At 34.0% G+C, this 27,794-nt stretch overlaps 2 protein-coding genes across 2 annotated transcripts; one reads left to right on the plus strand and one right to left on the minus strand.

Moving 5' to 3' along the window:
- Nucleotides 1-19,116: 19,116 nt before the first annotated feature.
- LOC139866175 (double-stranded RNA-binding protein 2-like) lies at nt 19,117-22,122 on the plus strand. The gene is made up of 3 exons (XM_071854327.1): nt 19,117-19,512; nt 20,533-20,752; nt 21,058-22,122. Exons 1-3 carry the CDS (start codon nt 19,267-19,269, stop codon nt 21,834-21,836), a joined length of 1,245 nt encoding a protein of 414 aa, XP_071710428.1. The 5' UTR covers nt 19,117-19,266; the 3' UTR covers nt 21,837-22,122.
- Nucleotides 22,123-22,697: 575 nt separating this feature from the next.
- On the minus strand, nt 22,698-25,837 carry LOC139866864 (mRNA-decapping enzyme subunit 2-like). Its single transcript, XM_071855156.1, has 8 exons — nt 25,559-25,837; nt 25,198-25,349; nt 24,982-25,109; nt 24,786-24,881; nt 24,541-24,693; nt 23,779-23,882; nt 23,608-23,675; nt 22,698-23,218 (listed from the first exon to the last, which is right to left on the minus strand). The coding sequence occupies exons 1-8, from the start codon at nt 25,642-25,644 to the stop codon at nt 23,013-23,015; spliced, it is 993 nt and encodes a 330-aa protein (XP_071711257.1). The 5' UTR covers nt 25,645-25,837; the 3' UTR covers nt 22,698-23,012.
- Nucleotides 25,838-27,794: the final 1,957 nt, after the last annotated feature.

The raw sequence follows: 27,794 nt of genomic DNA on the forward strand, positions 1-27,794 counted from the left end.
TTGAGAAAGTTAAGTGGAAATGCTATTCAGCTGCATATGATCGGTTGAATCTGTTATGGATATGGCTTTATTACGAGTCAAAATTGGATCAGTATGATTAGGCTTTAATACGAGTCAATATCGGATTGTTTTTATTTAGTTGTTTGTGAAATGTTGTTGGTTATAGGAATTAAGTTCAAATCACCAGTCAACAAGTTTGAGCTTAAATGTTTTGAAAAAGTGTATTCAATACGAGATTTAATAGTATATACCCTGGTTTTTGTAAGACGTAACTTCAAATTTTCGATCTTGGTTTGATTCGATTTTCAGCTATCGCACACATCCAGAATGATAACCTTATCAACTAAACTAGTTTTTTGGTAGTTTTGTGTTTCATTTTGTTTATTTAAGATGCATAATTTATAATTCATGGATGTATTCCAAAGATAAGACAAAAACAAGTAAACTACAAATTTGAAAATAAGTCACATTCGTCCTGAATAAACTATTTGGTTTTGTTCTTCAATTCCTTACGAAAACAAGTCACCAAACCTTTTTAAATCCATTAGCTTTTGGTATTTTTCAAATTTCAACCATAAGAGCAAACCCTTTTTTGTTCAGAAACATAGAACTATATTATGTAAACAGATTAAGGCATTTCATCCAATAGATGGAAACCTTGGAAAGTATAAAACGCAAAAGCAAGTCAGAGGCTGAGCTAGAAGGAACTATTACAAAGCCCAAACAGAATAAAAAAGGATTACAAAATGGCAATGGTAACTCTTGAGTATGGTGAATGTTGAACAAGAATCAAAATCAAAGGAAAAGTGGAACCAGAAAATATCACTCCTGGTGACAGATTGTCACCATTAGTGAGGTGATATGGTGAAACGTTCGAGAGTTTGGTTTGTTGATGGAAAGCATGTCACCAGTGGTGACATGTATGTCACCAATCGTGAGATTGAATATGGCCACGAATATTCTGGAACATATTTTGTCTTGGTCACCAAGTTAGACGGATTTCTTGTTTATTTTGTGTTCCCCTATAAATATAATATCATGTAACCTGTAAATATGTGTACGAAAATAATAAAGAAAAATATTGTGACGACCCGGAAATTTCCGAACAAATTTAAACTTTATCTTTATATCATTAGATAAATATTTCAAACATATATATCACGTACAAATTTACAATTCTAAATAAATATATATATATATATTTTAACTTAGTCATAAAACGTTTTGATTTAAACTAATATTATTAAATATGCTTTGATAAATAATGAGGCGTCGATTTAAAGAAGCAAATGACCAAAACACTCAAATGAATAAGTTACATTTCAATTAGTATAATTATTGGTGATATAAGTCTAAATATTGATAAAGGTACGTGTCGCGAAACGTAAAGTACAAGTTTTCTAAGCGTACGAAAGGGCGTTCGAAAAACCGGAACCGGTACTTAAGTCGAGGGTCAACGTACTACACATCGGTGTAAAAATTACAAATCAACTATGCACGAGAATATAATATAATATTTAATTAATTCTAAAGATTAAATATATTATATTATATATTAAATAATATATATCATACATCATACATCATACATCTATATCTATCTATCTATCTATATCTATATATCTATATCTATATACATCTACATCTACATCTATATCTATATCTATATACATCTATATATCTATATACATACATATACATATACATACATACATACATATACATACATACATACATACATACATACATACATATACATAAATTGGTAAAGTTTTTGGACACGTGTCCCACCCTTAACCCATTCTTAATCCTCCGCTATTAATCTCACTAATTACGACAAAATGACACGCGTCCTTATAACTACGAATTAAACCCTTCACGAATAACCAACCGTATCATCGTTTTCTACGGATGGGAAATTAGGGTTAACAAAATCAAACTTCATATAATCATAGCCTACACCTACACAATCTTCGTCACACAATGATCGATCCTATCTAAATTTAGGGTTTCTAAAACCTCCAATTATCATATTGTTTGAGAAATCGAAGCTTCATCACACAATGATCGATCCTATCTAAATTTAGGGTTTCTAAAACCTCCAATTATCATATTGTTTGAGAAATCGAAGGTTAAATTAGGGATGTATGCACTTGAATCATTAGTCACACTTCAATCTGGGTGAAGGTATGACAATCTTTAATTTGTTTTATTTTTGTAACTTGATCAATCTTCAATTTGGTATATAGTAGTACTCGATTATTTTTGAAAATATATCAAAAGAAAGTGTTAATTGGAGACATTCGGAACATACATATGCTATTATTAGTTTTGTAGTTTTGTATGTAAAATTTATATTGACTACAAAACTTTTGGTATGTATTAGTTTGATTATAGATTTTTGTATGGAGAATTCATATATGACTTCACAAATTTTAATGCTATATAAATTGAAGTAGTTTATGATTTCGTTTCCTGGTCTGTCTTTTCAGCTAAATGAGTTTTGCTTATTATATCTTTATGATTCTTAGACCTAAAACCCTGTATCTCCACATTGATGTTTAAAAGTAATCGTTGTTATTGTTTCTAATGATGAGCATGATCCTACTGCTGAATATGAAGGCACATATCATATGACTGTTGATAATATTTAAAGAGAAGTATCATATGACGGTTACAAACTGTTATACAACGATTAATCAACCATCATTGTTGATTCTGAAACGATTTGTACCTTCAATTATCAATTTGTGAGCTGTAAGTATGCAGTTTTTTCAATGTCTATATGATATAAAATCTTTGATTCTTATTATTTTGAAATCGATTATTATTTGATATATGGATATGAATACAACAGTAAGTTTTATCGGTTTTAATTAATTTTGATATAATTTGAATTTGATAATATATTATGGTCTGCTCAAAGGTATATTCAGAATCGGGCTTATAATTGGATCGACATGATTGTATGCATGTACAGTAACTGCTATGATGAGTACTTACCCAGAAGCACCTATTATGATCTGGTATTTGCCAATCAAATGATTTATTTATACCGTGTACATGATGTTATCATAATTGCTATTGTGCTTATGCAAGTGTTCGTACTATGCAACCGAGTAAGGTCGTATGATGTTATTGTAATTTAAAGGTCTTTGTACACAATTAAGGAATTTAAAGGTTGATAATTCTATATTATAACAAAATAAAAATACATCACCTTTTTACAAATAGTCATAGCTGTCAAAACACTCTGCAATAAGTTTTACTTACATTTGTGTGGTTTTTCTTTCACGGCCCTACAGTCAAATTCTTTTTAATATGTATGTATTAATATTAATTATTGTGCTCAAAGATTTTGGAAGACAATACGTGTTATCGAAGGTGCTTTGATAACTGACTCTACATATCAAATCATTCTCGGGTTCAATGGTGTTCGACAACATCGCAAGGTTAGCTCTAAGTTATAAACTGAATTAATGGTGTACTGTAATCTGTTTGATTTAAAGGTTTTTGAGTTCACTTGCGGCTGTTTCTGTGGTCGTTATAGCTGGCTTCGTTTATTATGAATTTGGATTTCCAGAGGTAAGTTAAGTATGTTGAGACATATTTTTACAGAATACAACCCATGCTTATTCTATATCTTGGCTTCTTTTTGTCCAGTTAGGTTGCTAGATGTGTTGAAATCGGGCTGCCTCAGCTCATTTTTATGGTTCTTATATCTCAGGAATGCTTGGCAAACGACTCAAGTTGTGTCAGTTTGGATAATGGGTCCAACTGTTTTTGGGTTGAAACGGGTCATGGGTCAAGCGAGTCGGATTTTCAAACGGCTCGAAACGGAAACGAGTCAGATTTTCAAATGGCTCCAAACAGGTCAGGTTAGATAAGAGATCGAAACGGGTCAGGGGTCAAATGCGTTAGATTGGGCCCATTTTTGGTATTTTTTACAAATAAAATAAGAAAATAGGATTCTTACAATGAGAATAAATGAGCTATGAAGTTTGAGGATGAGTGCTCCATATATTCTTTAAAGTAGATAACTATAATTGTGGTATTAAAATCATTTCAAAATTCAATTCTTGAGCTGTTATGTTTAGTATGGTATAATAAATGAGCTATTCACTTGGTATGGTTTTTTATATTCTCAGCCTTACTTTTTTATATTTAAAAGGAATGCACCTGGTATGGTACCTTAATCTAAAAGCTTTTATCTGAACCATTCCATTAATTCTTTTAAAGATTATTGGATCTTAACTAATTTTATGTGTGTTTTTATCATTTGTCTATAGGAATGTTGAAATCTCCTGATGAGCGTCCCTCAGGTTACACATATTGTGATCAACAACTTGCACATGAAATATATACATCGCATAATGAAACTTCATTTATCAAGGTTAATTTTGTCAGTTACAATGAGAATGGTTCATTGCGTCTTGCTTCAACCAATTCTGACTATTGGTGTAACTTAAGTGAAACAGTAATAGAACCACCGCATGAACCTGTTGCTGATAAAGAAAGTAGTGAAAAGAGACAAACTATTGGCTACAGGCTATTTGGAATCGAGTTACTCGAACACTCCACTGTGGATGAAACTTCACCAGTTGTTACATCTAGAGCAGCAGCTATTGAATTACCAATTTGCCCTCATGATGCAGAATCTGATTGGCATTTTGAACCCTCTAATGTCAAGCGTTTTGATATTCCTTCTTCAAGTTGTGACCTTGAAAAGTCCAGTTTGAGATCTCCTGAGTTGCAGACCAGGCAAATTCAAACCCGCACCAAGGTATGTTTTTTATATATTTGGTTATCACATTTTTTTTTTACCCAATTTAACTGCGAGAATTTTTGTTATGAAGTATGTCATTTTCTTGGTGGTAACTGATGCAATATCTATCAAATCTTGCAGGTTCATATGCATGGGATGGCTGTTGGTAGGGCTGATGATTTAACACGTACAATACAGTTATGAGGATTTAGTGGAGAAACTGAAGAATAAGTTTGGAATTGAAGGCGAACTTGGCGTGATACCAAAGAAATGGCAAGTTGTGTACACTGATGCTGAGGATGACATCATGATGAGATGATCCATGGCAGTAAGTACATGTTATAACTGTTTATTATCCCCTTTCCCCAATCAATTGAAAATGAGAGCATAAAGCTTTTTGGCAACACAAAAAAGTGTAGATTGAGGTAGAGACAAAGCATATAACTTTTGATGAATTGATGAACAAGAAAATGTTATCTAATAAGAGATATATTTGATCACTCTTTTCATATTTTTATAAGTGGTAATGTTGACCCATGTGCCATTTTGACCCAACTAATAAATGCAATTTTGACCTTTTACCAAACATGACTGACCTAAACCTCACTTTTAACCGTTTTTATTAGAAAAATTACCTCTTTGAAGAACACATTTAGTATAAGTTATGTTGTACATTGTCACAACAATTTTAGAAAATATAATGCCTTTGATCAGAGGTAATTTCAATAATGAATGGTTTCTTTTATTGTAATTGTATAACACAAGTAATCGGTACCAAGAATAACGTATTTGAATACTATTTTGACTGGATTTTTTTTTGTCCAGATATTGTTTCATGTACAAGTTGAAATGAACTTATAGTTGCGTTGCTTGGCAAGTGTATTTGTTCAAGTTAATATGGTTCATTCAACCCAATATACTTATACTATATACTTTTACTATAATATCGTTATTTCATATATAAGTTTAAAAATCAATGATGTTGGCGGATGAGTCCCCGTGCAACGCACGGGCTCATAATTCTAGTATATATATATATATATATATATATATATATATATATATATATATATATATATATATATATATATATCTTATATGTATGTCGGCAGAATAAGATCAAAAGAAGATGCTGTAAAGTTCTCCCATGCGATCGCATGGGAAATGCATGGCGAAGCCATGCGATCGCATGGCCAACAAAGTCAGAAAATGTGCTATAAAACTCGATCGATTTCAGTTCACTTCTTTCACAAATTCAATCTCTCTCAATCTCCGCTCTATCTACTTACATATTAATATATTATTATTATTATAATTATTATTATTATTTTATTATTATTATTATTATTATTATTATTATTATTATTATTATTATTATTATTATTATTATTAATAATAATCTTATAGTTAGGAGCATTATTAGTACTATACATAAAATACTACGACGAGGTTATGTTCAAATGATTTCAAAATGGTTTTTCGAGCGGGATAGAGCTAAGGAAATTATGGGTTATAACTATGGAGGTTATGGGTATGGTTCAGAGGTATTGCTCGTGAGTCAAACTAGTATTTGTCATATCCGTCGCGTCTACATACTTTCCTGCAATATTGAATCTCAATATTGATACGTGAGTACTCGTAATTTAATTTTTATATATTAATAGTGTATCCCTGACTAGTGCTCGAGTATATAGGATTATGCATGCTTGTACTTTTGATATTGCCATTAGATAGGTTATGTTGAATCCTGAATTAATTACATATGCGGTTGAGATAGGGTATAAGATATGCATGTCGTTGAAAAGCTAGCGAAAAATTATTAACTTTTCATTTAGAAATCGCGTGATTTCGATGAACGGATTAAAAGATATGGTCAACTGAATTATGGTTAACGTTAAATGAAATTGTGTTTGAAACTGTAAATTAATATTTAAACAACTTGTCTATGAGATTGATAAATTGAATTTTTAAATATTACTAATAGAGTAAATGAATTTCTATATAAGGCACGTCTCGTCTTGTTGAGCAATTATCAAAGTTGACTGTCTTATTATGTTATAAATCTTTATAAACACTACAATCTGATTTTACAAGTATTGGAAAACTATGTGAAATAATAAAATATGTTCGATTGCCATGATAATTCAAATATAATATAGCTCTTGAAATAAATAATATTTTGAGTTTGATAAACTATAAATTCGATCAATTATCAAGACTTATATTATGTTAATAGACATGTATAGATTTAAAGATCATATTGGGTAATGTTAACTTTTGAGATGACTTTTGTTAACTTTTGTATGTCGGTCTCGAGCATTAGAATTGTGATACACTATGACCAGACCTAATTTGTTAGACATGTATTGACCAACATATGTTCTCTAGGTTGAGATCTACGGTTATTTTACATTCTGAGTTTCGGTCACATTCCGGTGAATTACTTTATGTGCTGTTAAGGTGAGTTTCATTTGCTTCCTTTTTAATTGCTTTTGCAATCTATATTTTTGGGCTGAGAATACATGCACTTTATTTTAAACGCAATGGACACAAGTACATACTAAATTCTACACCGAGTTTGAACCGAAAATCCCTTAGCTTTGGTAACTAGTAACTGCCGGTTATAAGAACTGGTGGGCGCGAGTAGTAGTATATGGATCCATAGGGCTTGATATCCCCGTCCGAGCTAGAGCACTAGCCTTTTAACGGACGTATGCTATTTGAGAAGCGTACACGTTGGTTTGCGTGTATTATTAAGATGATTATACAAAGGGTACAAATTATATAAACGTTAAAGTTTAGTTACCAGGGTGCTCAATTTCGTAGAATATTTTGATAAACGTTTCTGGATTGAACAACTGAAATCTTGTGATCCACCTTTATATACAGATTATGCGCAACATTAAAACTATGAACTCACCAACCTTTGTGTTGACACTTGTTAGCATGTTTATTCTCAGGTTCCTAGAAGTCTTCCGCTGTTTGCTTATATGTTAGACAAGCTATGTGGATGGAGTCTTACATGGCATATTTATCAAGGAAACGTTGCATTCACCAAATCATCACCATGTATCTTATTTTGACTGCATTGTCAATGAAAGTACTATTGTAAACTATTATTTACGGTGATTGTCTATATGTAGAAATCATCAGATGTCGAAAACCTTTGATTTAAATATTCATTTATGGTGTGCCTTTTCAAAAGAATGCAATGTTTACAAAACGTATCATATAGAGGTCAAATACCTCGCAATGAAATCAATGAATGACGTGTTCGTCCATATGGATTTGGAGCGATCGTCACATCGGAGAATACCAAACTAAATCCTATAATCTATCTCATATCAAAACCAATTCCCTGATTATACAAGATGGATCACGTATCTAGTTCAAATTCCTTAAACTCCGACAGCTATTCCGATATGGATATTCACCTGAACTCCGAAGACAGTGTAACCGGAATGGATCAACCAATTAGCCATCATCTATTCTGAATGAATTGGGAATGAGTTCGTTGTCTACTTAATCATTGGAGACAAGAAGAAGGCGATCACTTCCATCCACCACATTGCCCTCTTGACGAAGAACCTGAAGCACTTACAGGCGAACCTGTTCGTAATATCATTTTCTCTCTCATTTCTAGAGTATCTCATCATGATTATATACTATCTCACATTCTAGATCTCATTCATCCGCTCGTCCGAACCGACAATCATCACAGTGTAATATAAGAAGTCAACGAGCTTCGCGCTCGGGTAGTGGCTTTGGAGAATATGGTGCAAAGGTTACAAGCACCAGCAGCAGCACCGGCAGCAACAGTACCACCATCAGCAACACCAACAGTACCATCACCACCACCAACAACAACATCCACATCCCACACTTCAACATCACAATTTGTACCTTGAGCATCAACGTCATACTCACCATAGATACCAAGGAGTACCAACAACAATAACCGATGAAGTATTGATTCATAACTTCATTGGAGAAATATTCTGCGGCGATTATGTAATATCTAAAGTCTTAGAAATTATCTATTCCAGCCATAACCGTAAATCAGATGAGTGGACCGAAACGATAGAAGGAAGAGTAGAAACCCTGACCGGAATGGTGCACGATTTACAAGCTAGACTTGTTTTACCAGCAGCATCAACAGTACCGTCAGTATCACCAACACCGGCAAAACCTGTAGCACTACAAGTTTCGCTAATTCCGTAATCACCAACATCATCACAAATCAACAACGCGTATATTGTATCAACGAGATATGAAGTATTAAATCATTTCCCCTGAAGAAATTATATGTATATTTAATATATATGAATTTTGAAATCAAAATAAATCTTTTCGTACTAAGCTATTACGTGTGAATCTTAACTGGTAGGTACTACTCGGTTAGTTCATATTACTAATATGCAATGATCTACATCCTTCATTAACGACATAACCATCGTTAATTATAATCTCTGTTTCAAATTCAATGAATTCCTTTTCATAATAAACTAAGTGTATTATTCAATTACACGTTTGATTTTATACTTTCATTTTTGATGTACTCGAAACTTTATAGAAAACATCATTCGTACCTTGCGAAGTTAGCAAGAGTTCCATAAGCACCAACATGATTCACTAAGGAAATATCAATAAAACTGAATAACGAAGTATTGATTACATTAGTGAAATATTCCGCGAAGATTATTAAATCTTTAATGTTTTAGAGATTATTCATTTCTGATCCAGCTGAAAATCAAATGAGCTTAATATGATATTAACTCATTAAATCTGTATTACATCTGAAGAAAATATACATACTTATATTTTCATAAAGACTGTAATAAAATTCTCGGGTACAAAATATTACTTGTGAAACTTTTAACGGGTAGGTAATACCCGAAAGATATATGAATTCACAATTGATATGTTACATTATTCGATTTTGATTCAGCAAATCATCAACTATACTCACTACTTTCACAACGATATACATTCTTTCATAGAAATCAAAACAACCATTCGCATTCAAATTTGATTACATATTCTGATTTTGAAAAATCAGAATCCAAGCCAAGATTTAACAGAAAACATCACTCTTAGATTCTTACATCTTTCAAAGCTATACTTTGACTTCAAAACTGTGCTAGAACATCACTTCTATTCATAAACTCATAAAAAATATTTGTATCATTCAAAATTCTAGAACATCATATGTATCTTGACAATTACAATCTTCATGCAAACCCTTCAAACTTTTGAAAACACCTCGAATTGATAACTGACGATTCGGTTATGATAACTTTGAATGCTAATGAAGCAGCAAAAACTGTAAACGACCTTAACAACCAAAAATTTGATGATAAAGAATAATGTGTTGGCAAAGCTCAGAAAAAAGAGAAGGTTTGGAACTGGAAAACGGATTAAGCAAAGTATGAAGGAGGCTGTGGATAAATCACAAAGACTAAACCTGCCTTCAAAGAATCCAAATGATTCAGTATCTGCTGAAGTCATTAACGAATACCTTGCTCCTGATATTAAACCCCCACGTACAATATTCTTCATCATCCTCTGATATTAGAAATTCTAAGATATCATCGTATCTTTCATTATAAATATCCTCCATAATTCTAAAGATATTTCCATAATTATTCTTATCTGAAATCATTTACCTCTTCGCACTATCTGTATTACATCATAAAAGAAACTATTTTAGTTTCTAAATTCCGAAACTTTTGAGTTTAAAATAGGAATATTTTTGAAGTAGTGTTGAGAACTGAAGCATGAGGTAGTATAATATAATGACACTTGATCAACGTGATTATATTACAGTAATTCATGCTGAGTTTGTAAATGGAATGTAATGATTCACAGATCATAACATCATCATGTGCCATGTTACACGACTCTTGTATCCTATTTAATCTCTAAAATATCAAGAAAATATTTCTTGATGATTCGGTCTTTTCCAGGGTATTCTGGTAATTTAACAAATCAAAATCGTGCCATTATCATTTTCTTCCTAGAACATTAACAATGTTCATTCCGAAATTTATATATGCGAATTCTGGACCATTACAAGAGATGCCTAATCGCAAGAAGAAGAAACGAAGGGACAAAGCTCCGAAATAGAAATTGGAGTATAAATCGCAGCAAATAGGAGGGAGTATTAACTGTGGATGACAATGATTATAGAAGACAGAAGTAGGGACATTGAAATATTAGGGGAGATATAAAACCCGATAACAACGCATAAATTACAAACCGTGAATATCAATGTTTATCGCAACATAAAGACACGGGAGAATTAAAAGCACTATAACCCCAAGAGCAAAGTAGAAGTAAGTAGATTCCTCTGGTGGAAGTTGGAAAAGGAGAATGATTGTTGCGATAGTAAGGATAAGGACAAGGATCAGAACTGGATTAAGCATTTTCACAATCTTTTGAATTTGAGAATTAAGTATTGGAATGGTAAAAGTGACAAACCGGAAGAAGTTAATTTATAGTGAAATATTTAATAGAGAAATCAAGGCAGATCTCCGCATTTAATTAGAGAGATCCTAATTTCCTTATTCGCCTAAGAATCAAATCTTTTAGATTTAGAAGATTTTCTTTAAATCCCTTGAATTCCGGAATTCAACCAAGACAACGTCAAAAGTTAAGACAAAACTTTAGTTCTCATTTCATTCCTTTTAGGATAGCTTCACTCGTACTCTTCAATTAATCGAATCGTTTTATCTATATTACTCAATAGTAATAAAACTCTATATACCAACTCATATTCGTCATAAAAACATTTTTTATGATTAGCCATGACGACCACGATCAAATTTCGGGACGAAATTTCTTTAACGGGTATGTACTGTGACGACCCGAAAATTTTCGAACAAATTTAAACTTTATCTTTATATCATTAGATAAATATTTCAAACATATATATTACGTACAAATTTACAATTCTAAATAAAAATATATATATATTTTAACTTAGTCATAAAACGTTTTGATTTAAACTAATATTATTAAATATGCTTTGATAAATAATGAGGCGTCGATTTAAAGAAGCAAATGATCAAAACACTCAAATGAATAAGTTACATTTCAATTAGTATAATTATTGGTGATATAAGTCTAAATATTGATAAAGGTACGTGTCGCGAAACGTAAAGTACAAGTTTTCTAAGCGTATGAAAGGGCGTTCGAAAAACCGGAACCGGTACTTAAGTCGAGGGTCAACGTACTACAATCGGTGTAAAAATTACAAATCAACTATGCACGAGAATATAATATAATATTTAATTAATTCTAAAGATTAAATATATTATATATTAAATATTATATATATATATATATATATATATCTTATATGTATGTCGGCAGAATAAGATCAAAAGAAGATGTTGTAAAGTTCTCCCATGCGATCGCATGGGAAATGCATGGAGAAGCCATGCGATCGCATGGCCAACAAAGTCAGGAAATGTGCTATAAAACTCGATCGATTTCAGTTCACTTCTTTCACAAATTCAATCTCTGCTCTATCTACTTACATATTAATATATTATTATTATTATTATTATTATTATTATTATTATTATTATTATTATTATTATTATTATTATTATTATTATTATTATTATTATTATTATTATTATTAATCTTATAGTTAGGAGCATTATTAGTACTATACATAAAATACTACGACGAGGTTATATTCAAATGATTTCAAAATGGTTTTTCGAGCGGGATAGAGCTAAGGAAATTATGGGTTATAGCTATGGAGGTTATGGGTATGGTTCAGAGGTATTGCTCGTGAGTCAAACTAGTATTTGTCATATCCGTCGCGTCTACATACTTTCCTGCAATATTGAATCTCAATATTGATACGTGAGTACTCGTAATTTAATTTTTATATATTAATAGTGTATCCCTGACTAGTGCTCGAGTATATAGGATTATGCATGCTTGTACTTTTGATATTGCCATTAGATAGGTTATGTTGAATCCTGGATTAATTACATATGCGGTTGAGATAAGGTATAAGATATGCATGTCATTGGAAAGCTAGCGAAAAATTATTAACTTTTCATTTAGAAATCGCGTGATTTCGATGAACGGATTAAAAGATATGGTCAACTGAATTATGGTTAACGTTAAATGAAATTGTGTTTGAAACTGTAAATTAATATTTAAACAACTTGTCTATGAGATTGATAAATTGAATTTTTAAATATTACTAATCGAGTAAATGAATTTCTATATAAGGCACGTCTCGTCTTGTTGAGCAATTGTCAAAGTTGACTGTCTTATCATGTTATAAATCTTTATAAACACTACAATCTGATTTTACAAGTATTGGAAAACTATGTGAAATAATAAAATATGTTCGATTGCCATGATAATTCAAATATAATATAGCTCCTGAAATAAATAATATTTTGAGTTTGATAAACTATAAATTCGTTCAATTATCAAGACTTATATTATGTTAATAGACATGTATAGATTTAAAGATCATATTGGGTAATGTTAACTTTTGAGATGACTTTTGTTAACTTTTGTATGTCGGTCTCGAGCTTTAGGGTTGTGATACACTATGACCAGACCTTATTTGTTAGACATGTATTGACCAACATATGTTCTATAGGTTGAGATCTACAGTTATTATACATTCCGAGTTTCGGTCACATTCCGGTGAATTACTTTATGTGCTGTTAAGGTGAGTTTCATTTGCTCCCTTTTTAATTGCTTTTGCAATATATATTTTTGGGCTGAGAATACATGCACTTTATTTTAAACGCAATGGATACAAGTACATACTAAATTCTACACCGAGTTTGAACCGAAAATCCCTTAGCTTTGGTAACTAGTAACTGCCTCTTATAAGAACTGGTGGGCGCGAATAGTTGTATATGGATCCATAGGGCTTGACATCCCCGTCTGTTCCAGGTATAGAAACCCTAGCCTGAACTATAAAACAGACGTATACTATTTGAGTTTAGTACACGTTGGATTGCGTGTATTGTACATGTTGGTTGCGTGTATTGTACATGCATGTACTTATTATAACGTTAAAGTTTAGTTACCAGGTGCTCAATCTTGTAGAATATTTTGATAAACGTTTCTGGATGAAACAACTGAAATCTTGTGATCCACCTTTATATACAGATTATGCGAAACATTAAAACTATGAACTCACCAACCTTTGTGTTGACACTTTTAAGCATGTTTATTCTCAGGTTTCTAGAAGTCTTCCGCTGTTTGCTTATATGTGATACAAGCTATGTGCATGGAGTCATACATGCTTTATTCAAGAAAACTTTGCATTCACAAAATCATCACCGTGTATCTTATTTTGTCTGCATTGTCAACGGATGTATTATGGTAAACTATTATTTATGGTGATTGTCTATATGTAGAAATCATCAAACGTTGAAAACCTTAGAAATTGATATTCATTTATTGTGTACCTTTTGAAAAGAATGCAATGTTTACAAAACGTATCATATAGAGGTCAAAACCTCACTATGAAATCAATGAATGATGTATTCGTCCAAAGGGATTTGGAAGGATCGTCACAAATATCTGGTTTGCGCCCGTGGACTAAACCATTCTCCGTGTTTGGAGTTCGGATATAACCACGTTAAATCATTGTGTCGTTTTAATGCGTTTATTTATCGTTCTTATGCTTTATTTATTCGTTTGTCGTTCGTGAGATTGGTGATTGATTTAAATCATCTGTCTTGTTGAGTCCATAATTCCTCACAGTAGCACAACTTATTACAACAACTAAAGTGTGATCATGGTGTAGTATGTACTATTTCCAATTTGGTGCATAATTATTACGTTGTAATGGTCGATTGCCATTTTTGTGCTAAAATGCAATGTTAGATTCATAGATAGGTTAGTAAGAAGTTGCATTAACGCCTTTTAATTTTGATAACTAAAATATGTCGAGTGGGCAACATATAATTGTTCGAAGCAAGGGTCGGGGCCATACGGGTACTCCTCTGGGTTAGACTTCGAGTATCTTTTGCTCAGTAAAGTCTGGTTTTGGTTGATCTGTTTATCGTTCCTCGCTCTTACAGTTTGACCTGGTTGCTTGTTCTACGAGGGATCGGGTTATGGGTTCGGCCGTTCGGGTAAGTGTGTTTTAGCCCGTAAGTTTCATCTTGATCAGCGATTGTATATGTCCATATTTTATCGTAGTACTACCCAATGACGAAACTTAGTGAGGGCAATGAGGGGCTTTCGCCCCCAACAAATATGAAATTTGTAGTTTTTTCAGTTACAAGCGTTTGTGCTTTTCAATCAATTAAATTGGAGTATGTGTATGAAGAAGATATGATGAAAACGATGACATCTCTCAGATTCAGCGAGCTCTCACCATTTTGATCATTTTTTTTTCATACAAACTCTTTAATTAGTTGAATCAGTTGTCAAACGTTCATAACTTAAAGATATTTTTATATTCATGTATATTTAAAAATAAAACTTAATTAAATGTAATAGTTATCTTAGCCCTCAATGAACTGTCTCAACCTTTGATTATATAATACAGTAATCCGGCTCTTCCAATGAACAAGTTCAAGTTGCGTCACTGATACTACCCTCGTTGCAAATATTGATGTAATGAGCATGTTTGACTTGGCCATGTTGGTCATTGACGAGGTTCAATTTTAATGCAGTTAAGTATGTCAAATGTCTTTTGAAGAATCGTGTTCCTAATTCCCGTTGTTGCAAATGGGGTGACTTTGCTTATATTGTTTAATGTGTCGATGGGGATACTTAATATTTGATATTAATATTCATATTTAATTTGTTGTGATATAAGTTATATGTTGGGGTCCTTTTTGTAATTATTGATTGGCTCTTTAATCGGTTGATGAAAGTCCATGGTTTATATAGTTAAAGTTTTTCGCACATATATATATATATATATATATGTGTGTGTGTGTGTGTGTGTGTGTGTGTGTGTGTGTATGTATGTATGTATGTATGTATGTATGTAAAAGACAAAATTGTGTCGTTGGTCGTTGTGGCTTGCACAAAATTGTTTGAACAAAAGTTTATTTTCGACTTCGTTGGTCCGTGTGGTATGAAATTTGAACCAGGTTGGTCCTTCATGAAAACGTATGTTAGACAACTCCGTTAAACTAAGTCATGTGCCATCTATGTGAGGGTATTTTCGTCTTTTAATTATTATTTTTTGCTTTTTCATCTCTTTTCTTTTCCTAATTATTGTCCATTTCTTCTCTCTTTTATGATATTAACATCGCAACCCTAAATCAATTAACAGATCAAACTTCAAACTTCTTCATCGTCATTAATTTCAGACTTCGTGTTCATCATCATCGTTCATCATCATAATCATCGTTCATCATCATTAAACTTTAAGCAAGCAGTAGCAGCAATGATTTCATCACCGTTCATCATCAAACTTCACCAGCAAGCAGATTTATCATCAAACTTCACCTATAAAAACTTGAAGCAAGCAGTAGCAGCAACGATTTCACCTGGCCGGAGTTCTAATGGGGTGGAGCTTTTCTCGTTTGGTGGGTTCAGGTGGTGAATGGGGTGGAGTTCGAACACCATGGCCGGAGCACGCCGGACCTGCAATTACTTTATTTCAATACTTGTCGGTTCTCCTTTATCTCAATTCTAGTCGGATCTGATGTAATGGTAGGGCTAAATGGTTTCAATCTGCTTTTGTCGCTGCAATCTCAGCAACCACTTTACTCATTGCTGCTTCATGCCTGTTCTTCTATTAATTTGCCTGCTGGAAACTCTGTATCTTATAAATCTACTCATTTTGCAGCAATCTGGAAACTTTGTATCTTCTATTCATCATAATTGTAATTTGCTTGCTTTTCTAAAAAAAAGGATTGAAAGTTTGGTGGGTTTGAATTTGATTTAGGGTTTTTAATTTGAGTGTGATGTTAATTGTGTGTTTGAATTTAAAGTTTATAATTCATGGTGACAAATTGGATATTATATGTAATTTGGGTGTGATGTTAATGGTGGGTTTGAATTTGATTTAGGATTTTTAATTTTTGGGTTGGTGGAAGGAATAAAAATGAAGATAATGAGTTTTATTTTGTGAAAGAAGATGAAGAGGAATAGGAAAATTTTATAAAGATAGACAATTGGTCCTTAATTGATGAAGTGGACGAAAATACCCTCATGTGCCACGCACATGGCTAAGTTAACGGTTCAATTTTGACAGACGTTTTCATGAGGGACCAACCGGGTTCAATTTTTCAAACCACACGGACCAACGAAGTCGAAAACAAACTTTTGTCCAAACCATGCAATTTTGTGCAAAATACAAGGACCAACGACGCAATTTTGTCTATATATAAGTTATTTGGGTTCTTTTTTATATTCTTAATTTTGGATATTTGAATTTAAGTACTTAAATGTAAAAGTATTTCTTTTCTTTCTTTTTTCTTTTTATAAAATAAAAACATAATTTATATTGTATTATAATATATCCAAAAGATCTAATTGAAGTACACCTTGATACACCCTAAATAATTTTTATAACAATATTCAACGATCTATTTGAAACTAATAATTGATCACGATCCTATCATACATTGCACCGATACGAAAACACCTAAAATAACTGAAATTGACACAAACAATTAAAATCATATTCACATTTCCGATGTTGTTCTAAAAGTGGCGAGTTTGTGGGGTTTAATATGGATCAATGATATATATAGCTTGAATCAGTTGTATGTTTTTGTTGTTTAGGCTCATTTTGTATCCCATTGTTGTCTCTTTTTGAGTTTTGGGTATGTTCAGCTTTGTATGTCGTTTTTTGATTAATATATTCTTCTCTTTGCCTGAAAAATATTCGCATTTCATGAACATTAATCAAAGTAAATCGCTTATTTTTTTGAATTTGCTAGCAAAACTTGTGACAATAAGATGATCCAAAATTCTTTTTGATGTTTTTTTATGACGAAAAAGAGATATATTAATTTAACTTTTCATCGGAACGATGAAGAGTTTCAAACATCTTACATTGTAAGAGGCTTGAGAGCCCAACAAAAAACTAAAATTGAAAGAACAACATCTAAACGAAACACAACACTAACGATGACCAGGTTTTAAAAGCCCACTTGCATTTTGGCTGACGAACATAATGGCATAACCAAACACTGAAAATGAGGCCCATCCACACAAAACGATTCAGGTGCCCAAGAAACTGAAGATAGAAGCCCAATCGCAGCCCAACTGGACAGCCAAGCATCACTAGCCCAAAACAAAGAAACAGGGTACACCTAACTTAAAAGCAAACGTCTTTTTGATGTTTTAGTCATTTAAATAGAAGCTACATAATTCACGTTACATTAAATACGAGTATTGATATTGATTGATTGGGTAAATATCTTGGTTAAAAATGAAATTAAATTGAGCTTTTATGAGACGGTGGTCCGATGCCATACCTTTGACCCATATGTAATGCATGATTGAGGGCTTTAATGACTTGTACAGTACAAATTCCATTATCACATTTAACAGGAATTACACAGATGGTCCCTTGACTATTTTTTATCATTTACTTTTAGTCTCTGTATTTCTGTTTCCCCTATAGTGGTCCATAACAAGCTTTTCTTAATTATAGGGCATTTACATAACAAGTCCCTTAATAAGTTGTTGGATGGTTGAAATACGTTTCAGACCAAGTCATTTTTTACTTCAAAATAAAATCATTGTTGCCTTTTATAAAATAAATAAAAATAAAATTTGGTAGCGTTTATGAATTTAGCGTAATAGCGTGTACGGATTTTTACATTAAGTTGTCATTGAACAAGGTGAAAAGTGTAGAATCATGTCAAACTAGTAAGATTACATTACATTTTAATATAGTTATTATTACGGAGTATGCTTTAATTTTAAATTTTAATTTAGTTCCATTTTTAAAAAGTCCAGTGTGTATTTAATTACGTCCATTTACGATCCATAAATCGTAATTTAAATGCCTTTTAAATAAGTCTTAAATAAAAATAAATCTATTTTAACACATAATTAAATTAAATACAGTATTAAGTATCGTTCTTAAAATCAAGCGTAAAGTTAAACTTTCATTTTCTAGAAGACAATTACTCCAAAAATAATCAGCTACAATCTTTTAACCCTACACCATAGTTACTACCAACGGTACAAATCATGTCCTTACATCTCAGCCGTCTAATCACAAACGTCTCCAAATTAGGTCAAATAGTCAAGCGGTCACATATTTTTATTCTGCGGGTGACCACATCGTACTACAACTCATTGCACTCAATTTTCCTCTCAGTATCTATATCTTGTATCTATACCCAAAAATATACATACAGATACATGAATATACTACAGCTGCTACACATGCATTCATAGTGATATCAAAACCCTAGGAATCACCAGATCGTGTGTTTGAGTAACGGAATCTATGGAAGGCATTATCAATTGCCGGTAAACTTAAAGGTAATCGGAGTTATATTTGATTATTGAGAGAGATGTATAAGAATCAGCTGCAAGAGCTGGCGCAACGGAGCTGTTTTAACTTGCCGTCGTACACGTGTATAAGAGAAGGTCCAGATCACGCGCCGCGGTTTAAAGCGACGGTGAATTTTAACGGGGAGACGTATGAAAGCCCTAATTATTGTACGACGTTAAGGCAGGCGGAGCATTCTGCTGCTGAGGTGGCACTTAATCAACTTGCTTGTCATGGTCCTTCTAATTCTTTGGCTGCTAGGATACTGGTGAGCTTATTTGGTTTCATTTCTTTTTTTCTAGGGTTTGTAATTTTAGTCCTTTTTTCTTTCTATTACTATTTTTTTGTGATTAATGTTTTTAAATTTGATAATCCGTAATTGAAATTTGTGCCAGTTTAAAGGTGTAGTTCAATTTAGAAAGTTGTAAGTGTTGCTATATTTTATTTTATTTTTTTACTTTTTTGGAAAATTATTTTCTGCCGACATTGAACTTAAATTTGAGTAATGGTATGATAGTATGCTTAATGTTTAGTTGCTATAAGAAGTGATGTATTTCAGTATTTGTATGTTGGATTTGTATAAGTTCATGGATATTAATATCTCACATAGATTTATTTATCTATTTACTTAGTTCATTGACTGTGTGATGGATTGTTATCATACACAATTTTTGCACATATTAGCCAACTCTGAAAGTTGTGAAAACGATCATTTTGCATGATACAATATCTTTGGATTTGTACATCACCATGATACAACAAGAGCAGGTGAAGTAAGTAAATGATATGGCTGCATTTCGAAATTTTGTCAAGTATCTTACAGTTTATCATTACAAACAAGCAGATGGGGTAGCTAGGTAGGGAGCCCACGAGATTCAAATGTGCTACGGAAACATGATATTGTGAAATCTAATAAAAAGCGTAACTAATATAATCTGGGAGTAAGTGGAGTAAGTGAAGTAAGGGATCTTGACATCGTACATAGGGTTCTTGTTGATGTTTCTATTAAAATTCTCTCGAATATGACTTGTTAAGAAAGGCTAAATATTGCCTCTAATCTATGCAATCAAAATTTTTGTTGAGTGATGGTATCTGCAGATGCAGACAGTGAGTGCCTTGGTTAAAAAGATGGCGGATGATTATCAAAATTTGCTCATTTCATGATAATTTCCTTGCTACATATTTTGTCCATTTTTTATATTTATATTACTTTCTTTAACATGTTTCAAATATATATACTGTATATAATAGCAACTTTGCTTACCGTGCTAAAATATGGGATTGGCAGGATGAAACAGGGGTTTACAAGAACCTTTTGCAGGAGGTTTCTCAAAGAGTAGGGGCATCACTACCTACTTACACAACTTTTAGATCAGGTCTTGGGCATTTGCCAGTTTTCACCTGCACCGTACAATTAGCTGACTGTATATTTACGGGAGAACCAGCCAAGAATAAGAAACAAGCCGAAAAGAATGCAGCCATGTCAGCTTGGTCATCTCTAAAGCTTTGTAAGTCATGCAATCCAAATTGATAGATCATAGATGTTGCAGGATGTATATGTTTGATATACTTGAGAATTTTTTTTATGGGTTGGGTTGATAAATCTTGCAATTAATAGCTAATGTGTCAAAAATGATTCAATATTATACAAGTTTATAAATAAAATGTTTTATGTAATACAAAATTTCTTGGAACCTTAATCAGTGAATGTATGAGTAAATGGGTCGAAGTAGCCACCTGTTATTTCTGCATTTTATCATTCCATATGAACTATGGAAACAAACTGATGATGTTCATTCTCAATTTTCTTCAGTAACACAGCAATCAGAAGGCCTATCTCTGCAAAAAGGGAACATTGAAGAGCAGGAGCATGTTATTGTAGCCCGTGCTTTACAGAAATTCAGGTTGAAGGCAAGAATGTCCAATATACCCTTTCCAATCCGTTTTTCAGTTCCAAAACCAAAACCACATACAAACCAACCATCTCCATCAACAACATCAAAAATCCTTCCTCTAATATGCCCCAAAACTGCTGCCAACCGAAACCACCTAACCACAAAACCATCTCAAACCCATAAGACCACCACCAATGAACCATCCTCATCTCAAAGCCAGCACAAGTTTCCGGCAGTTGGAGCCGCACCGTACATTCCGGTTCGACACTACCAGGCTCACCATGGAATGGCTCCACCAGTGACTATACGCAACTCGATCCCTGTTTTTTCTGCTCCGCCACTCCCACTACCACGGATGGGTGTTGCACCGCCACCTCATAATCACCTTCCGCCACAGTTTGTGAGGCCGACACCTATGTGTAGTGGTGCAGCACCTCCGGTCACTATTAGACAGGCAGTGCCGGTCTTTTCTGCTCCCGAAGCTCCTACAAAGCCAATGACAGCCGCCATGCCACCACCAGTCGAAGTTAAGGACTCGAAATCTCCGATCAAGATGCTTGCTGAGTCATCAATGTTAACAGCAGATAAAGTGAGTGATGAACTAGCCACTTCCATCAGCCCACCGGTTTCTCCACCAACGCAACATGAAGAGGACAAGGAGTTGCTAGAACCGAGATTGAAGGAGCTACAAATTTGATGCACCCGGTGAAGTAAAGATGGTACCTGTTTTAGGATTTTGTAGTGGATTATGAACTGTTGGTATTTTGAAACTTAAATGTAGGTGGTCTAAGTTGGTATTCTTGTTAAATATTTTTATTGGTGGGAAGAGAAATGTAGCTCAAATCGCCTTTAAATGTGTTGTGTTGGGTAACCATCAGATTAGACTTTGTATTGGTGGTTTTTTGGAACATAAATACTCGGCAAGCCATGATGAGGAAACTTTGAGCAGATTCTGATATTATTTTAGCGTTGTTTGTTTTTCAGCCTGCCGATTTTATAATGTCTTATGTTGGGCGCGCAGACGTTTTAACTGTTGAATGTTTGTTTTTTTTGAAGACATAAAATAACATAATGTTTTGTGTACACAATTAAATGCTCAAGACATGATCAAGTCATTTTGCAGATACATAACTTCAGGTCACATCTTCTTTACAGGCATCTTCTTTACAGGCGTGATCCGCAGATTTTCAGACAAAAACATCTTAAAAACAAACAACACCCAGTCTTATAATTGTCTCGAGTCCGACCCTTTATTTTTGTTTGTGAATTGCAGACTGAAATTAGGATATAACCTTCTTTGATTCCATTTTGTCGGATCTATAGAGGCTGCCTGTCTTGCGTCAAATTAATTGCCAAGTTTCAGTTTTGGTAGCTCATTTTTGATCACTAAAACAAATTATCAGTCTTTATGAGGTCTGACCAACTGTTGGTTCTTCGAGCATCCAAAGTTGAATTAGTAGGGCAATTAAATACTTGATTAATTAACAACCAAGGGAAACATAATCATATTTCATGATAACACTTTGTTAACTAAATTACAAAATTCAGATTGGCCAAAGACCTAAGTTACATTTGTTATCTTTAAAACTTGTCAACTTAATTTCATGCAAAATGCAATTTACAGAGTAAAACATAACCATAGCTCATAATAATACTTAGAAAGAAGAAATAACATATAACTCAGGCTGAAAGTAACATAAAGTTTCCCAATCTAAACAGCATATCCATTTAAAGGCAAATCTGCCAAGGTTAACAGAAAAGACTATACATAAGATCCATATATCTTCTGCTTTCGTACCTTCCTTTGGATCAATATCTGCACAAAATGGCTAAGGGAGCCTATATGATCTATATGCAAATATGCGCAATCAACTTACAAGAAAGCAGTATCAATTGCTTGTAAAATTGGAGCAGTATTGAACTGAAAGTTCCTGAAGCTTCGACCAGGGCCTTTATCAGAAGAGATTGTTGATTGTGAAACCGGAATTGGAATAGAAACCATGTTACTGGTCGATGGAGTTTCTGACATCACCAAATTACTCCCTGAAGAACTGCCTTTTGCCTTCCACACGCTCAATGCTTCACAACATGAATTCCAAAAATAAAGTCAGTCGCCTATAAGAGTCATCATATTTTTTCGGGGTTATTTTTTACAATTTAAGTGTTGTGAGAAGCAAAGTATGATTATGTGGTCTCATTTACGAGACCGGAAGGACCCACACAAAAGGAAACGGGAAAATAGAGCTAAATGGCAACATCAATGCAAAGATCATCAAGCAAATAAGATGCAGTACATGATTTGGTGTTTTCATCTAGTCCATCTAAATTATACCCATGTACTCTCGTATATATAATCTATTAGGCATGTTTTGACGTATGAAAATGAGTATTTGAATGACTTTTATAATTATCTTCACAAATTTTAAGCCGAAAATGTGCAACTTTGATAAGAAAGGTAGATAACAGACCTCTAGCAGGTGCATCCATTTTTGGGGCAATTGGAGGCTGATGTGAAGAAATCCACGATCTCAAAGATCTGAAGGAAACCATCATTTAAAAGTTAGTCAATGAAAAGAGTTACAACAACGAATAATGAAAACACGCTACATGTTTACCAATATAACGATGGAAGTACTTACTTTAAAAAAGGAGCAACCATGTATAGCTTAAGACCAGTTACACTTCGTGATATTACATCTCGGTTTGCCGGTTGAAGTTCGTCAAGCCGCTGCCAAGCAATTTCCTGCAACCAGATATAAACATTGTAAACCATTAAATTTATTAAAGCTATCAAGCAATTATAACGTCGGTTTCAGATCAATGATCATAATCTTAATTGCTAATTATATTTTAATTCTCCCCTCATATTCAAACCATGTTTGGAGTATAAATGTAGGGACGTAAATTAGACAAGACAACTCGTGAGTTACTCGAGATCAACTCGGGAAATATTCAAAATTGACTTGATACAAGTTCAGTCGAGCTCGAGTATTCAACATATTCGGATGGCCAGCCTAATCGAACTTGCGCTATATTATTTTTTTCATCCTCCATTATATGTATATTAACATATTTATTGTATTATTTAATAATATTTCGAGTCGAGCATGAAAGTATTGAGTGGAGTCGAGCGTAAAAGTATCGAGTCGATTAATATTAGTTCTAAATTCTTTAAATTTTTAGTCTTTAATATTGATAATCGAGTCTACTTAAGCTAAGCTTGAAAGTATTGGTTCATTAGTCGAGTCAACTTGAGCATGAAATTACAAGCTCAATCGACTCGAGTCGAGTTTTGAGCTTCGAGTTTTTTAATCGAATCAAGCTCAAGATTTCGAGATTGGCACTGTGTCGACTCGACTTGACTCGGTTACACCCCTATATGAATGCCACCGATGACTTACACTGATCTCCTTCTTGGTTTGTGGGGCAAAAGTCGTATCATCTTTCACACCTCCAACTATGTAAAGTCGCACCCTTTGCGGCCCAAAAGTCATTTCAATATACTCATCTTTGTTAATAAGTTTTGAAACATTAAATCCTGTTTCTTCCAGAACCTGCATCCAACAACAGAAAGTTGGTTAGACGTCACAAAAGAAGTAGATAATACCACACACACACACACACACACACACACACACACAAGTACCTCTCTTATAGCACAAGCATCGTCCTCCTCATCTTTGTTCTTTTTTCCTCTAGGAAAACTCCAACTTGTTCCCTTCCATCCTTTTACCAGCACACACTGCACACATAGAATGATTTAAGTTAACATTTGCTTTCAGTCTTCTAAAATGGAATATGAAAGAGACAAAAATTGATATAATAGCAATAAGAAACCCTACCCTTTCATATGTTTGATCCAAAATAATCGCTCCTGTTACAGGAACTCGAACCTTGTACGACGTAAAATCTTTGAATATGTCATCTATATGAGGAACATAAGGCTTCAAAACATCACAGCTGTTGAACACTATAACATGTTAAGGAACACAAATGACAACCAAGATCAAAATGCATTTATCGTTAAGAAATGAAACAATTAGAATCAAAAAGGATACTTAAAGACGTAAACTCCTTGAGAGTAAACGACTTCAAAGACGGATTATTTTCAACCGAATTGTCCTCGTAAAACCAATGCGCGTACTCCACTAGAAACAAAATTCGCTCAAACGACTGTTGATCCTCCTTTGGCACGTTCAGAACAAATCGACTAAACAGTTAATAAATAAGAGTTATTAGTTTAAAAAACAAAAAGCTACACTACAAGAAGAGAAATTAAAACAGTCTAGACCTTATAATCGAGTTTCAAAACCCTAATACTAATTTCAGCATCACAAATTCAAATCCGTACAAAATATAAACAGTCATATATGTACAATTACAATTATACTACGTATACATGAATAATAGATGATAAACCTGCAGAGATCGTCAAGGAGTTCTTTGGGAGGGATGCCGTCTTTCAAAGGAGCACTTGAAGATCTAGGGATTCCTGCTGACGTCATTATGATTAACTAACGCCTACTAGTTACTGCAATTTGTGCAATCGAAGAAACCCTAACGCGAGAAAAATGATGAGAAATGAGTTGAGCGAAACACAGAAGGATGAAACCCTAATTTGAATTGAAAGTAATTAACAATTGACGAATTAACTGATCAACAAAAGGAGCCCTCTCAGTGATTATTGAAGAGAGATTGTGTATTAATCCCTTCAATTTGTATATTTTCTTTTTATTATTGTTAGTCCTTAGTGTCACAACCCAACAAGTTTGTGCCCAACCCACTAAGATTATGACCCAATTAAGAGTTTTAACCCAAGAACCTCATGGAAGGCCCAAGAACATCATGGAAGCTCTCTAGAACTTTCCCATGAGTTCTTCCATGGAATGGTATGGAATGTTCATGGAAATATCTATCTCCATATATATACTTGAAGTTTCTAGTACTTAGATCCTAACCATTGATTTAGATTAATCTTAGCCATCCATTTTGTGTTAGGAGTAGTATAAATAGGGGTGGTCTCATTTGGCACACCACACCTCAAATCTCAAACATTCTCTCTTGTAAAGCATTCTCAAGCAATATAAGTATTTTCTTCAATTCCACTTGTTCTATAATATTTTCTCTTTTGGTTACTTGAATCGTTATAAGGTCCGAGAAAGGCTGACTTAGTAGAGACTAAGTGCCGCACGTGAGCTTATCGAGATAAGTCCGTGACATTTGGTATCAAGAGCAAGGTCGATTCAAGGAGATGGCAACCGAGACCGAGAAGAATGTAAGCGCAACAAGTGGTGTGATGGGTGAAGAGACTCGTGGTCGGGTAGAGACTCGACAAGGAGCCAAGAAGAACCGAGGTATGTCCAAAGACTTTGTCGCAAACTTGGACAAGAGGATCATGGATGTAGAGACATCCATGGACGACGTGAAAGCAAAGGTCGAAGACGTCCACCAACGTTTGGATGGTTTGGACGGGGACTTTGACGAATTGAAAGATGATTGCAAGAGTGCAATCAACGTGCTAGACGTTGACATGCGACGTGAGATCCATGACTTAAGGGGTATGCTCATGGGTGAGATTACGAAGTTGCGAGGCGAAATGGAGGGGGAGGTCTCCACTATTCACCAACGCCTCGTGGATTTACAAACCAACATGAACTCTTGTTTGAGATTCATGGCTAGTGGGGGTGGCAACACTGGATGCAATGCTCTGAAGGTGGACATTCCCAAGCCGTCACCGTTCGTGGGGAAGCGGGAAGCCCGAGCGGTTGATGATTTTATATGGGAGATGGAACAATACTTGGAGGGAGTCAACATAGTGGATGATGCAATAAAGATCAAGACGGCAACTCGTTACCTGAAGGATACCGCAGCATTATGGTGGCGTCGTCGATATGGAGATATCGAGAAAGGTACGGTTACTATTGATACTTGGGATGATTTCCTTACTGAACTTAAGAATCAATTCTACCCCAAGAATGCTCAAAAGGATGCGATGAGTCGTCTACGTAAATTACATCATTCCGGGACGATTCGGGAGTATATTAAAGAATTCACGAACCTTAGCCTGGAGGTCCCAGATATTCCCGATGATATTCTTCTCTTCTATTTTCTCGATGGTTTGCAACCTTGGGCTAAAACGGAGTTGGAGAGACGAGGAGTCCAAGACCTTGCCACCGCAATTGCTCAAGCGGAGGCACTAGTCGACCATGCTAATAGGAAAGATTCGTTCAAGTCAAAAGATAAGAAGGTGAGCCATGAGAAAGGTGGGGGAGATAAGCCCGCCCAATCAAGGAATGATAATACACGTAAGCCACCAACCGGGAATAACAAGAGCATAAAAACTTCTTACAAGAATGATGGATGTTTCATATGTGATGGACCGCATAGAGCCCGAGATTGTCCGAAGAAAGCTAGCCTTCATGCTATGGAAGCTCAAAAGGCGGGTTGTCAGGATGAGGAGCGGTGCATAGGATCAATGCATATCCTCAACGCAATCAAGGCCAAGACGGAGATACCCAAGGTAGTGGCTAAAGGACTCCAATTCGTAGATATTAACATTTGTGGAGATCGGGTACGAGCTTTGGTGGATACGGGAGCAACTCATAACTTTATCTCCACCGATGAAGCCAAAAGGCTAGGACTTAAGGAAACAAAA

This window comes from Rutidosis leptorrhynchoides, chromosome 9 (assembly GCF_046630445.1).
Source record: "Rutidosis leptorrhynchoides isolate AG116_Rl617_1_P2 chromosome 9, CSIRO_AGI_Rlap_v1, whole genome shotgun sequence".
Classification (NCBI taxonomy): domain Eukaryota; kingdom Viridiplantae; phylum Streptophyta; class Magnoliopsida; order Asterales; family Asteraceae; genus Rutidosis; species Rutidosis leptorrhynchoides.

Excerpts from the sequence above, each read along its gene's own strand:
- LOC139866175 (XM_071854327.1), top strand. The coding sequence starts at position 19,267 with ATGTATAAGAATCAGCTGCAAGAGCTGGCGCAACGGAGCTGTTTTAAC. Across the intron at positions 19,513-20,532 it reads CTTTGGCTGCTAGGATACTG|GATGAAACAGGGGTTTACAA; the intron begins GTGAGCTTATTT and ends TGGGATTGGCAG. Across the intron at positions 20,753-21,057 it reads TTGGTCATCTCTAAAGCTTT|TAACACAGCAATCAGAAGGC; the intron begins GTAAGTCATGCA and ends AATTTTCTTCAG.
- LOC139866864 (XM_071855156.1), bottom strand. The coding sequence starts at position 25,644 with ATGACGTCAGCAGGAATCCCTAGATCTTCAAGTGCTCCTTTGAAAGAC. Across the intron at positions 25,110-25,197 it reads CAAGGAGTTTACGTCTTTAA|TGTTCAACAGCTGTGATGTT; the intron begins GTATCCTTTTTG and ends AACATGTTATAG. Across the intron at positions 23,219-23,607 it reads AATGGATGCACCTGCTAGAG|CATTGAGCGTGTGGAAGGCA; the intron begins GTCTGTTATCTA and ends CATGTTGTGAAG.